Source organism: Nomascus leucogenys, chromosome 14, assembly GCF_006542625.1.
Source record: "Nomascus leucogenys isolate Asia chromosome 14, Asia_NLE_v1, whole genome shotgun sequence".
NCBI lineage: Eukaryota > Metazoa > Chordata > Mammalia > Primates > Hylobatidae > Nomascus > Nomascus leucogenys.
In genome coordinates, this window is record NC_044394.1 from 39,519,481 (window position 1) to 39,531,623 (window position 12,143).

Here is a 12,143-nt window from a genome sequence, read left to right on the forward strand (position 1 = left end):
GAGTGTATTTGACTGGGTAAGGGGCCACTTGGTGAGAATGCCAGGGAGGAGCTCAGCCCAGTTCCTCTGCTGACTCTGAGCAAATGACCCACAGAGCATTGTGCCAGGAGCCAGCCCAGGCTGTCATCTCAGAGAAAGGAAAGGAAAGTCCCCAGGACTGGGGCCATAGGCAGAGGAGCAGCTGGGGGACTGAGGGTCAGGTCTGGGGCAAATCTGGGGCCTCTCCCACCCACTCCCTGGCCCCAGATCTGCCCTTCATCAGGAATCTGCTTCCAAACAGATCTGATTTTCCTACTGAGCCATGCCCCCAGGGAAGCTGGGCCCTGAACGAGCTGGGCTTTTGGGCCACACCAGAGGGAGGAAGTTCCCTTTCATCTGCTGCCTGCTTGTGTGATGCAGATGAATTCTGGCAGAGGAACCCTGAGCATGGGGTGTGGACCCAGGCCCTGGCTCAGGTCTCCGCAGGAGGGGGTAAGAGCAATAGAGTCTCCCTCCAGAGTGACCCTCCGGCATCCTCAGGCCTGGCCTCTGCTCCCACCCCCTATTGCAGCACCTGGATGGGTCTCCCTGGTTCTGCATTTTCCACAGCAGGCAGAGTGCATTCCAAACCCTGCCGGGCCGAGGCCTGCACCTTCCCTGCTCCACGCCCTGCCCCAGACTCTAAGGCACACCTCCCTGCTATTTCCTCTTTCTGGAATGCTCTCCCCTGTTTGCCCCTCCCAACCCCTGTCTGTTTTCTGGTCCCCAGTGCAGTGGCAGCCAAGGAGCCAGATGCTTGCAGGGGAGCCATGCTCCTGAGCAGGGCCAGCACCCTTCCTTTCCCTCCCACTCCACCATCTGCAGGCAGGAGAGTGGAGGGTGCCAGGCAGGGGAGAAGGTGTGCCTGGATCATGGCATCACACTGGGTGTGCATGTGGCTACCTGACTCCATGGCAGCCCGTGACCCTGAGCCAATCCCAGAGGCTCGGCCTGGAGCTGCGGGGTGACCCTGAGCCCGGGCAGCAGCAGGATCGGGGCAGGGCACTGGTGGGTGGAGAGCTGGGGGTGTGGGCAGCATGACCAGCAGTGGGTTTACCCTGACACCCGAATGCCGCTGTTTGACAGGTCGGTGTGCCCGCCTCTGCCACCGGGTCCTGGTGGCTTTGTCCACAGGCCCTTCTCCCTTTCTCCCTGGCTCCTTCTCTGCTCTTGGGGATGGCAGGAGAAGGAAGGAGCGGCTGCTGCTTCTCTCCAGTCGATGAATATGCACTAAACATCCGTTCTGTGGCCTGGGCCAAGTGCTGGGGGGATACGCAGGGAAGGAGGAGTAGCTTCTGTTCCCCCAAGAGCTCCCAGTCAAGCTGGAGGAAGGAGTTCCAGGGAGGCATAAAGACATGTCTGTATGTCCTTAGCTCAGCATAAGGAGTTTCACAACAATCTGAATTCACCAATGAATGGAATGAGTGGATGAAGATGGAGGCTTCAATCTGCTTGAAAGAGCCTGGCAAACGAAGATACTTCATGGTGGATGGATGGATGGATGTGTGGGCAGATAGAGGATACACTGATGGGTGGAAGGATGGATAGCTGGACAGATGGATGGTTGTGTGGGCAGATAGAGGATACACTGATGGATGGAAGGATGGATAGCTGGACAGATGGATGGATGTGTGGGTGCATAGAGGATTGATGGATGGAGGAAGGATGGGTGGTGGGGTGGATGGTGAGCTGGCCCTGCTGGGAGATGCCGTCTGCAGACTGGGTGTGAAAGGTGCTGCCCTGCGTGAGGCAGCAGATCTCCCCGTCTCTTCTGTGTTGTGATTATTGCAAGCATGGGAAGTGCACATTTGGTCACACATGTCCATGCTCCCACACACAGCCTTTCCTGTGAGTGTGCCTCTCATCTAGCACCCAGGGCCCCCTTCCCACCAGCGCCCGCTCCCCTGTGATGAGGCCCGGGTACATCAGCACATGCCTAGCCCCTGTGCCCTCCCTCCACCAGACCCTCAGTCCTCCGGAGCCAACTGGAGAACCTGAGCCTCTAGACCCACTGCTATCATAGTCACCCCCTTTTGGTCACGCCACTGCCTTTTTTTTTTTCTTTTTTCTTTTGATACTAAGTCTCGCTCTATTGCCCAGGCTGGAGTGCAGTGGTGTGCAAACTCCGCCTCCTGGGTTCAAGCGATTCTTGTGCCCCAGCCTCTCAAGTAGCTGGGATTCCAGGTGCCCACCACCACACCCAGCTAATTTTTGTATTTTGAGTAGAGACAGGGTTTCACCATTGTTGGCCAGGCTGGTCTCGAACTCCTGACCTCAGGTGACCCGCCCGCCTCGGCCTCCCAAACTGCTGGGATTACAGGTGTGAGCCACCACGCCCGGTCCCCACTACCTTTTAACAAGGCTTTCAGTGGTTTGGCCCCAAAGGGAGCCTAGTGGGGGAATTCAGGTGTGGAGGAGGCCATTAAGGGCTCCCAAAGTGCCTTTAAATACAAGTCAAGCCACCCAGGATGTGGCCAGACCCGCGGGGGCTATGGAAGCGCAATCCCTAGCACAGAGTACGCCCCAGGCCTCGGGGCACTGAGTCTGTTGGGGAATGGGACACCTGGGCCTGCCCTGCAACCTGGCACCTGCGTCTTTCCTGAGCCTCACTTTCCTCCATAGTATGAGTTGCTCGTTGGACAGGATGAGAGTTTGCAAGCTGGTAGCCTTCGGGCTGAATCCAGCCTGCTCACATGCAGGGTCTAAAGTGGTTTTCATGAATTGTCTATTTCTAAAAATTAGGATATTTCACATACGAGTCAGGATTTCTGGCTTCTCTTGGAAAAATTTAAAAATCTGGCAGGCCTGGGCCCCTCCCTGTTACTGTCACCCACCTCCCAGGTGGACCGGACCCCACCTGCTGCCTGCCTGGCAGCCCTGGGCTGGCTACTCTCTAAGGGTCCCTGGGGAGAGGGCGAGAAGATGAAGTCGGCCTCCTCCCGGGCCGTGACATCCTCCCTGGCCATGACGTCCTCCGTCTCCATCCCCTGCCCACAGCTTCACGCAGGCCATGCTGAGCCAGCCCAGGATGGAGAGCCTGGACACCCCCTCGGCCTACAGCCTGGGCCTCGCACTCCTGGGACTGGGCGTCATGCTCGTGCTCTCCAGCTTCTTTGCACTGGGGTTCACTGGAACTTTCCTAGGTAAGACCCTGAGGGCTGGGGTGACCCTGAGCAGGCCCGCTGGAGCCCCAGGGAGGTGCAGGGCCAGGTGGCTGCCTCCCTGCTATCCATGACATTGGTGGGAGTGCTGGGGGCCCCCTCCATCGGGGCGTCTTCCCTCCTCCAGGCCTGGCTTGTCCATGGTTAGAACAGGAGGCTGGGCTCCAACGGCTCCTCTTACCCCAGCATGCTGAGTGGCTGCCTCCTGGGGAGTGAAGACAGCTCCTGCTGCTTCTCTCCAGCTAATGAAGATGCACTCAACACCCGTTCTGCGGCCCAGGCCGGGTGCAGGACTCCTTGAGTCCAGCTCCAGCACTAGCTCCCCCTTGCAGAAGACTCTCAGGCCCTGTTGCGCAGAAGCCTGAGGTGGTGGTGAGTCAGCCACCTCCCTGGCAGCTCCCTGCACGCGTGGCTCTCAGGCCAGGCAGGATTGTGGTTTGTGCTGTGTTTGACCGCAAGCAGGGCTGGTGTAGGTCTGGGGAGGGGTGAGGGGTGGAGGCACCTTATCCCTTCTCCATTTCCCTCTGCCTGTGGCTGAGGTGCTTTCAGGCTGTGAGCCCAGTGCTGGCCTGGCTAGAGGCCCACCAATGACCCTCATGATGGCAGCAACTTCCAGCTCCTTGGAAACTGGGAAAGAAAAGCAGTCATGCTAATGGCAGTAGGGGTCGGGATGGGAGGGGAGATGGGAGCAGGGGTCGGGGACAAGAGGGGGCCTTAGGAACCTGGAAGGAGAGAAGGAGGCAGCCCCTGTCCAAGGGGAGCCCCTCCCAGTGAGCAGGGAGTTGGTCCAGCTGGCCACATTGCCCGCTCTCTGTCATGGATGAGAAGGCCCATGTCTTCCTCAGGACCAACGGTGTCCTGAGGAGCTCCCGGGCCTGCCTGCCATCCCCATCCTTAGATGCCGGCTGCAGCTTCTTGGGCCCAGCCCCCAGGGCACTGTGGGCTGTCACAGGGCACTCCAAGTTCTCAAGGAGACTGTGCTCAGCAGTAGGGGGTCCCCCTGAGGGAGGAAGTGGCATCTGTGGGTGCAGCATTCTGGATCGCCCATGGCCAGGCCTCTCTGGGACTGTGGGGGGCACCCACAGGCAGTTCAGTGCTTCCTGCTCAGGCAGGCGCTGTGGGGAGTTTTGTCCAGGAAGGGGGGCGGCAGCCAGGAATGTCTGGATCTGCCAGGTAGGGGCAGGTGCGGGCAGGTAGGAAAGAGGAAAAAGCCTTGGTGCAAGGAGAGGGAGGTTGAGGGCAGAGTAGCGGGTGGCTGGAGGGGGGGTGCAGCCAGACTGGCCACACAGGTGCTGTCGGTTGGGACAGGGCTGGAGGATGAGCCAAGGCCTCAAGGGCCATGCAAGGGGCTGAGGCTCCATCCCCAGAGAGGTGGGAGCCATAGAGGGGGTCCCAGCAAGGAAGAGGTTGGACTGATGGAGCCGGGATCAGAGGTGGGGCTCAGGAGGAGCTGTGGAGGGGCCCTTCCAGGATATGAGGGCGGTGAGGGCCACACGGGAAGGGGGGCTCCAGGCTGTGCAGTCAGGTCCTGTGGGAGACCAGCGGCAGGGGCCCTCCAGTGGCCAGGGCTCGGGTGGATCTGGACAGGGAGGGCTGCAGGCAGTGTAAGGAGAGCCGGGATGGTGGGTGGAGCCCCTCGGCAGTGGAAGAACAAGCTGGGGGGCCCTGGACAGTCGGAGGGAAGGAACCCACAAACACCAGTGGCCACAGCCTCCCAGTGGCCCTGCCAGCAGACATGGCTTAGAAACGCCAAGGACCAGCAGCGTGGGATGTAGAAAAGGTGGTCATTTCCTGCTGTGACTCAGCCCGAATTGGGTTTCTGGGCCATCTACGCACAGCCCGCTGCCCTACTTCCTGCTTCCTGGGAAGAAAGAACTTTCCAGTGGTCCTGGGCCCTGCCCCGTGTCCCCAGATGGTGATGAAGCTCCCGGACCCCTCCTGCCCATGCTGCCCATTGTTGGGCAGCTGCCCTACTTTCCGCCTCGGGTGAAGCTCCATTGTGCTCTGGGAGGAGAGACAAATGAGGGGTTTCTGGGGACAGAAGGCTGGGAGGAGCGAAGCCACACCCTTTATGGAGCGGTTACTCTGTGTCCAGTGGGACCGTCCTCTGTGGGCCTGGGACAGACACTGTGACTGTGACCCCGGCCACTCCCTACGGCTCAGAGCAGCCCTGCCGGGGGACGCCTTGTGGCTGTGCGGCTGACGGGTGCATGGCTGGCCTGTCTGGAACAGGCTGTTCAATAGTCACCCTTTCTCCACTGGGTCTAGCTCCTCTGGGCAGCTGAGTGAGAAAACAATAATACTAGGGCTGACCTCCCAGAGCGACGGGAGGCGTGCTGTGGCCAGGCCCCGGTGCCAGAGCCACACAGTCTGGGGCATGGAGCAGAGCAGCCCTTAGCAATCAGCTGAGGCCCCTAGAGGGAGAAGAACTCACCAGAGCGAGGAAGAGCGGGAGGTAGGACAGGAAGAGGAAGGGTCTGCATAAAGAGGCACCATGAGCAGAGGGCGAAGGGCCTGAGGAGTTAAGGCGCTCTCTGTACAGAGAGCAGGGAAAGGCATCGCAGGGGAGGGAACAGCGTGTGCAGAGCCAGGAAGAAGAGGAACGCCAGCGTGGCTGGGTCAGAGTGCATGAGAAGAGGAGCAGTGGGACAGGGGCGGTGCTCAGCACCTCAGTCCTTGGGACCCACGCCCTCTGCTGTCTGTGTGCCTGTTGGGTCCCTCTGACTCTGCTCATTGTTGAACTCCCTGGAGCCTCCTGGAGGGCAGGGCCTTGTCTCACCTGCAGGTCTCGCCACAGCCCGCTCTGGGGCCTCCCTCAGTGATGGTGTGGCCAGGGTTGATGAATAGCCGAGGGACCCTGTCTTGCCTCATCCACAGGTGATTACTTCGGGATCCTCAAGGAGGCGAGAGTGACCATGTTCCCCTTCAACATCCTGGACAACCCCATGTACTGGGGAAGCACAGCCAACTACCTGGGCTGGGCCATCATGTGAGTACCAGGCTTGCCGCCCCTCTGCCCTGCTGGCCACCTCCCGGAGAGGAGCTGGTGCAGCTCAGGACGCGGGGGCCAGGACCCCTGGAGAGAGAGAAAGGAAGAACGCGTCATTTGTGGGGGCCTAGGCGCCCTGGTTCTCCCTTTCTCAGAAGCGTCTTATCTATGGTAACAGAAGCAACATCCCAGAACAGGGTGGCCAGCTTCTCCAAGAGGGCTGGAGTGTGGAGGCTCAAAGGCTGCAGGCAGGTCACAGCTGCTCAGCCCTGGTCCTGCCACACAAAACAGCTGCAGACGCAGGAAAACGGATGCACATGCTGGGTGCCAGCACAGCTCCACTTACAGACACTGAAGCCTAAATTTCAGATCCTTTTCACGTGTCATGAAACATTCTTTTGATCCTTTTGCTTTTAACTGTTTAAAAATGTAACAGGCGTTCTTGGCCCGTAGGCTGTAGTTTGCGGACCCCTGTGCTGGGACATCAGGGCTGGGACCACCTGAGCCATCTTCCCTGCAGGAGGGGGCGGCCAGAGCCGCTAAGGCCCAGCTCACCCGCAGCTGACAGAACTCCCTGTGCCCCCAAAGCCTCTGCCCATGTGGCAGATACCCCTTCCCACAGAGGGGGCCCCGTGCCATAAGGGAAGCCTAGAACTGCTATCAGCTTCAGCCAGGTACAGGTACTGACAAGGTGTGGAGATGTGCTCCCCCAGGGGGGTCAGAGGACCTGCGGTCAAGGATGGCACAGTGGGAGCTGCCCTCGGCTTCACACCCAGCCCCCACCCCAGCAGTTCTAGTTTAGCCATTTTCTTCCATAGAAGGTTTTTTGGCAGACAGTGTTCCACTGCTTTTGTTTACCACTTGAAAACCACTGGCCTAGAATTTACAGGTTCTCCCTAAGACCTGAGGATCCCAAAGGAGTGAATCGTAAACAGTGAATGTCAAGCGCAAGATGTTGCCTCCTGGCTCCCCACCTTCAGCAGCTGGGACCGTAGCAGCTGGGGTTGGAGACAGCAGAAGCTAGAAGGGGGGCTGTGGATCTGGCTGGGATCCACCCTACCCCCACCCCACGTCCAGGCCAGGCAGCCCCCAGGGACACGTCCTACCTGCCTTCTAGCCTGGCCCCTCTGCCCGGACTTGGGCAGTGCGTTCCTGAGGCCCAGACTGTGTGCTCCCAGGCTCACCGGCCATGGAGCACCCCCACTGGGGCCACAGAATGAGCCCAAACTCAAACAATCCCCCCCAACCAGGTCGTCCCTGCAGGGTTAGGGTTCCCAACACACCTGGCCCCCTCTCTCCTCTGTGTGCACAAACACATGCATGTATGCACTTACACACTGTTCCCTCACCTAGAACCCTCCCACTTGTGCCCCTTGTCAGTCCTTCCAAACCCAATGTGAGGTGTCCCCTCCTGCAGGAATCCCTCCCTAGTCCCCCCACCTTCGGTGCCTCCCCAGTGGCTTAGTGTCCCCAGCAGTGCCTTGTGCCCTGGAGTGAGAGTCACCCTTGGGCTCGGGGCCGCCAGGCCAGGGCTCTGGGGGACGCACAAGCCACCTCCAGAGGACATCAGCCACGCAGTGTGCTGAGAGATGGCATCAATGGTCCAGGAGCTCATTAGAGATGCGCCATTACCTGGCCAGACGCTGACACAGCGGGGACCCCCACAGGCCTCCCATGGCCCATCTGTCTGTCACCTGCCAGGGCCCCAGAGATGGGCCTTCCAGGTGTCTGAGCTCCCCGGCATGTAGGACCCCGGCAGGCCGTGTGGCAGTGAGCCCGATGCCAGGGGACAGATGGCAGAGGTGGTGGCCTGGCTGTGGGGGACAGGTGGGCCTCCTGCTTCATGTTGTGCAAGTGGGGGTTCCTGTCCCCCTCGGTGCCCACAATGGGGTTGCTGCTGGTTGCCAGGCCTGGGGTTGGAGCCTGGGCTTGGATCTTTGCTGTCCTTACGTCTGCCCTGGCCCCTGCAGCTCCCAGACAGGCAGACCAGTGTGAGGTCCAGGGGTGGAAAGCAGTGGGCAGGGCAGAGGGTCCTGGCAGAGGCCACAGGTGTTCTCCAGCCCTCACCTTGATCCAGCCCTGCCTGGGGTTCTTGTGATGGTTTGGCTGGGGAGGGGGCAGCTTGGCACAGGGGCAGCCAAGGAGGGCATAGCCCCTGGCCCAGGCCTGCCCATGTGCCCTCTGTGCCCACCAGGCAACTCCTTTCCTCCCTCCCCTCCCTCTCTTCCTCCCTCCCTCCCTCCTCCCCGGCAGCAGCCCAGCGCCTGCGGGAGCTGTGGGATCAGAGGTAACTATAGAAATAGATTGGGGGACAGCTTGACGGCAGCTATTTCTGGAAACCCAAAGCAGCTGCGCCCGGGCTCTTTGGTGCCGTCACTGACGAGCTGCCGCTGCTCACTGGTGTGGCGGGGTCAAGAGCTGGTCACCAGCAGAGAGCCCCTGGCGATGCTCCATCCAGCCTTGGGCCTGCTGCATGCTCTGCCTAGGGCCTCCCGTCCTCTGGGCCAGGGTGACCAGGGGGCTCCTGGGCGTGGGGCTGCTGTCCCACCACCCGGGAGAGCCCAAGCTGCGCTAGGTGTTGAGGTCTGGGTGGGGCGGCAGCTCCTAAGCCCCCTTCCCCACAGCCAGATCCTCCCAGGGCGTGGCCATGGGGCTGCACCTGTGGCCGGGGGCTGGGGACTCAGGGTGGACCAAAGTGGCTTTGGGGGACCCTGGACCCATTTCTAGAAAACAGCCTTTGTTCCTCAGAGCATGGTTTCTGGGGGACAGGGGAGCACTTTGCCCCAGAACCTCCTCCTGTGTGGGAATGAACAGCCCTAGCCACTGGGACTCTTCTGCCTGGGGCTGCATCCCCAGCTCTGGGCTGGCGGCTGGAGACCCGGAAAGAGTGAGCAGGCCCCGCCCTGAGGGATCCCAGCCAGGCCAGACAGGCAATGATGATAAATGGATCAGGACCGAGAACATGGGGACCCTGGTCCTGGCACAAAAGCCAGACTCAGGAAGGGGCAGTGCTGCCTGGGCTTGGTTGGCCCAAGTGGCCCAGTGTCGGCCGGAGGGCCTGGGTCATGGCAGGAAGGGCCAGCCTGGGCAGGTGGGCAGTGGCCCTGAGAGACCTGGCTCCAGCCAGGCCTGACATGCCTCTGTCCTTGCAGGCACGCCAGCCCCACGGGCCTGCTCCTGACGGTGCTGGTGGCCCTCACCTACATGGTGGCCCTCCTATACGAAGAGTGAGTAGGGGCTACGGCGGGTGGGGGCGTGGCTGCCCGACTGGCCCTGTCTCTCCCTCTAGAACCTTTCCTTGTGGCCAGGGCAGGCTCAGGACAGGCTGTAGTCAGCCAGGCCCACTCCAGGGCTCCCAGGTCAGAGCGGCCATGGTAGCTTACGGTGCGGCCTGCGGGACCCAGCAGGCAGCCGGCCCCTCTCCCCTCCCTCCTGCTCTCTGAAGGCTCCAAGTCAGTGTTGCCCCAGCGGCTCTGGGGGGATGAAGGGGATCCCGGTCCCATCTGGACACCCTCAAGCTGATGGAGGCAGAGCTCTGGTGCGGGCAGTGGGTCACCCCCAGGACCTGCTGACTGAAGCCTCTCCCCGCTGCCCGGCAGGCCCTTCACCGCTGAGATCTACCGGCAGAAAGCCTCCGGGTCCCACAAGAGGAGCTGATTGAGCTGCAACAGCTTTGCTGAAGGCCTGGCCAGCCTTCTGGCCTGCCCCAAGTGCCAGGCTCTGCGCAGGGCAAGAATGGTGCCTGCTGCTCAGGGCTCGCCCCTGGCGTGGGCTGCTCCAGTGCCTTGGAACCTGCTGCCTTGGGGACCCTGGTCGTGCCAACATATGGCCATTGAGCTCCAACCCACACATTCCCATTCGCCAATAAAGGCACCCTGACGCCAACATCTGCTCCAGCCTCTGTCTGTCTGCGTGAAAGAGCAGGCCTGGGGCACGAACATCAGGTCCAATAGCTCCCAGGCCAGGCTGGCTCCAGCCTTTCTGTCTTGAAATCTCAGAGTTAAGGGGTGGGCACCTTTCTCCAGGCTTCCCAATAAGGTACTTAGGAGGCATCAGGGGCTCACCTGGCCGTGGCCATGGTTTCCTCCCCAGGAGACTTGGTGTCTTGTGTCACCTGCTCCCACCCCCGCCCCAGCACACCCAAGACAGCCCCTCTGCTGCCACTTCCCTTGGAGGATCCAGCCCTGTGTCCGTCAGCATGAGGGTGGAGAGGTGTGGGCATGTTGTCCTCGGCCACCCCAGTCTAGCTGGGCAGATGACACTGTCATTCCTAAATGAATGGCCTTGTGCTGACCAGCAGCTGGACACATGCTGGGCACCCTATGTGTCTGTATGGGGGTGAGGGTGGGCCCTGCAAGGGTAAGCCTCATCTGGGGGAGGCAGGGCACAGTGACCAGGAGTGTAGGCTCAGGCATTGCCACTGGGACTCCCGAGGTGGACAGAGGGAACACACTTCCCCTCTCCTCCTGGTGCCCATTCCGCCACTTCCTGTTTTCATCCCAGTTCTGCTGCTGGTGGCAGGGTCACCCCTCAGCCCCCAGGACTCCAGGCCCCTGACTGGGGCAGGTCGAGGACTTCTATGCTTGGTGGGCTTTGGGGTGATTCTCCTGGGGGTGCCAGAGGCCCTCAGGCCTTCAGCTTTGGTCAACATTATCCCTCAGGGTCTCTCTGTGAGCCCCGAAGGCCAGTCAGGGGCTCCCGGAGGCCATGTGGGGATCAGGTTCTGCGGGGAGAGGCCTCCACCTGTTCCAGCCCCTCTCCTCTTCCACCTGTGACCTCAGGCAGATCACTGCCCCCCTCCAGCTCCAGGGGTCCTCAGTCAAGCTCAGGGACAGTGGCCGAGGGCCAGCTTTCCCTTGACATCCCGTTACTTTCACTCAGGGCTGCAAAGCCATGGCCTGAATGGACATTTACAAAGCGCCCTCAATCCAGGATCTTCATGCTCACACCACCAAGATGGGCTCCCGGGCCACATTCCTGAGCCTTCCTGGCAAGCCTGGCCCTCTCCTCAGAGGGCTGGAGGCGGGTGCAAGGAGACTCACCCCCCAGCACAGGAGTCCCCAGGCCAGAGCTGTCAGAAGCCACAGGGCTTCCGAGGAGTGAACCTGACCCTTTCATCACACGGCCTCTTGTCCCACTTCCTTGGCCCCCAGGGCACACGGTGGAGGCAAGGCTGCCAGCCCTGAACTCCTCTTGCCCCAGCCCCAGCCCCCTCGCCCCTGGCCCTGGGTAGGTTCCCCAACTTCCCACTCTGCATATAGAAGTAGAGTGGATGATGGTGCCAGGGCTGCTGGGCAAGGCTGACCCTCACCTGTGTCTTCACTATCCCAGGTGCCCAGTTGACCAGGCCCCGCAGCCCAGGCGGGTGGCCCTCAGGGTCCGGGCCACAGAGCCCCTCCATCCCTCAGCTGTGCTGGCTCCTTCTCTCTCTGGGCCTCCTTCCCTGTCTCCCCAGCCAGGATGCTCGGCCTGGGATCCGGGCCATGGGTGGGAGGTGCCAGAAAGGCTCAGCCTGAGCACTGCTCATGTTCCTGGGCAGTTCCCTGCTCCCCACCTCCACTCCCCATCAGTCCCAGCCCCCGCTGGGGGGCTTTATTTTTAGGTACCACTTACTCAGCATCCAGCTGTGTGTGCAGCCGGAGGAAGCCTGGTTCCCTGGCAACCGGCCTGGCTCAGCCCGGTGGGCCCCTCCCCTCAGGGCTGCCACCTCCTGCCCACTCCCCACTCACCCCTGCGCTTCACCCTCACACCACCAACCCCTGCCAAATACAAATGGGGTCAGGACACCCCCTCAACCCCCTGTTGTCCTCAGAAGGAAGTCTTGGCCCATTAACCCTAGGGCCCAGCACTTATTCTATCCCCAGAGCCTGTCCCACCGCGGCCTCCTTCCCTCCATCTGGGCTTCTGCGATGTCTTCAGGTCTCAGATCACCTCCGCTTATTCCTGCGTCTACCCTCGCCATTCCCTCCACCTGG

At 61.2% G+C, this 12,143-nt stretch overlaps 1 protein-coding gene across 1 annotated transcript in view; it reads left to right on the forward strand.

The window, feature by feature from the left end:
• PEMT (phosphatidylethanolamine N-methyltransferase) overlaps nt 1-10,053 on the forward strand; it is an 85,982-nt gene extending 75,929 nt beyond the window's left edge. Inside the window, exons 4-7 of the mRNA XM_003279857.4 lie at nt 3,016-3,161; nt 6,057-6,168; nt 9,321-9,395; nt 9,768-10,053. Coding sequence (XP_003279905.1) covers nt 3,016-3,161; nt 6,057-6,168; nt 9,321-9,395; nt 9,768-9,825 — 391 coding nt within the window. The 3' untranslated portion in view covers nt 9,826-10,053. The remainder of the gene's footprint in view (nt 1-3,015; nt 3,162-6,056; nt 6,169-9,320; nt 9,396-9,767) is intronic.
• Nucleotides 10,054-12,143: the final 2,090 nt, after the last annotated feature.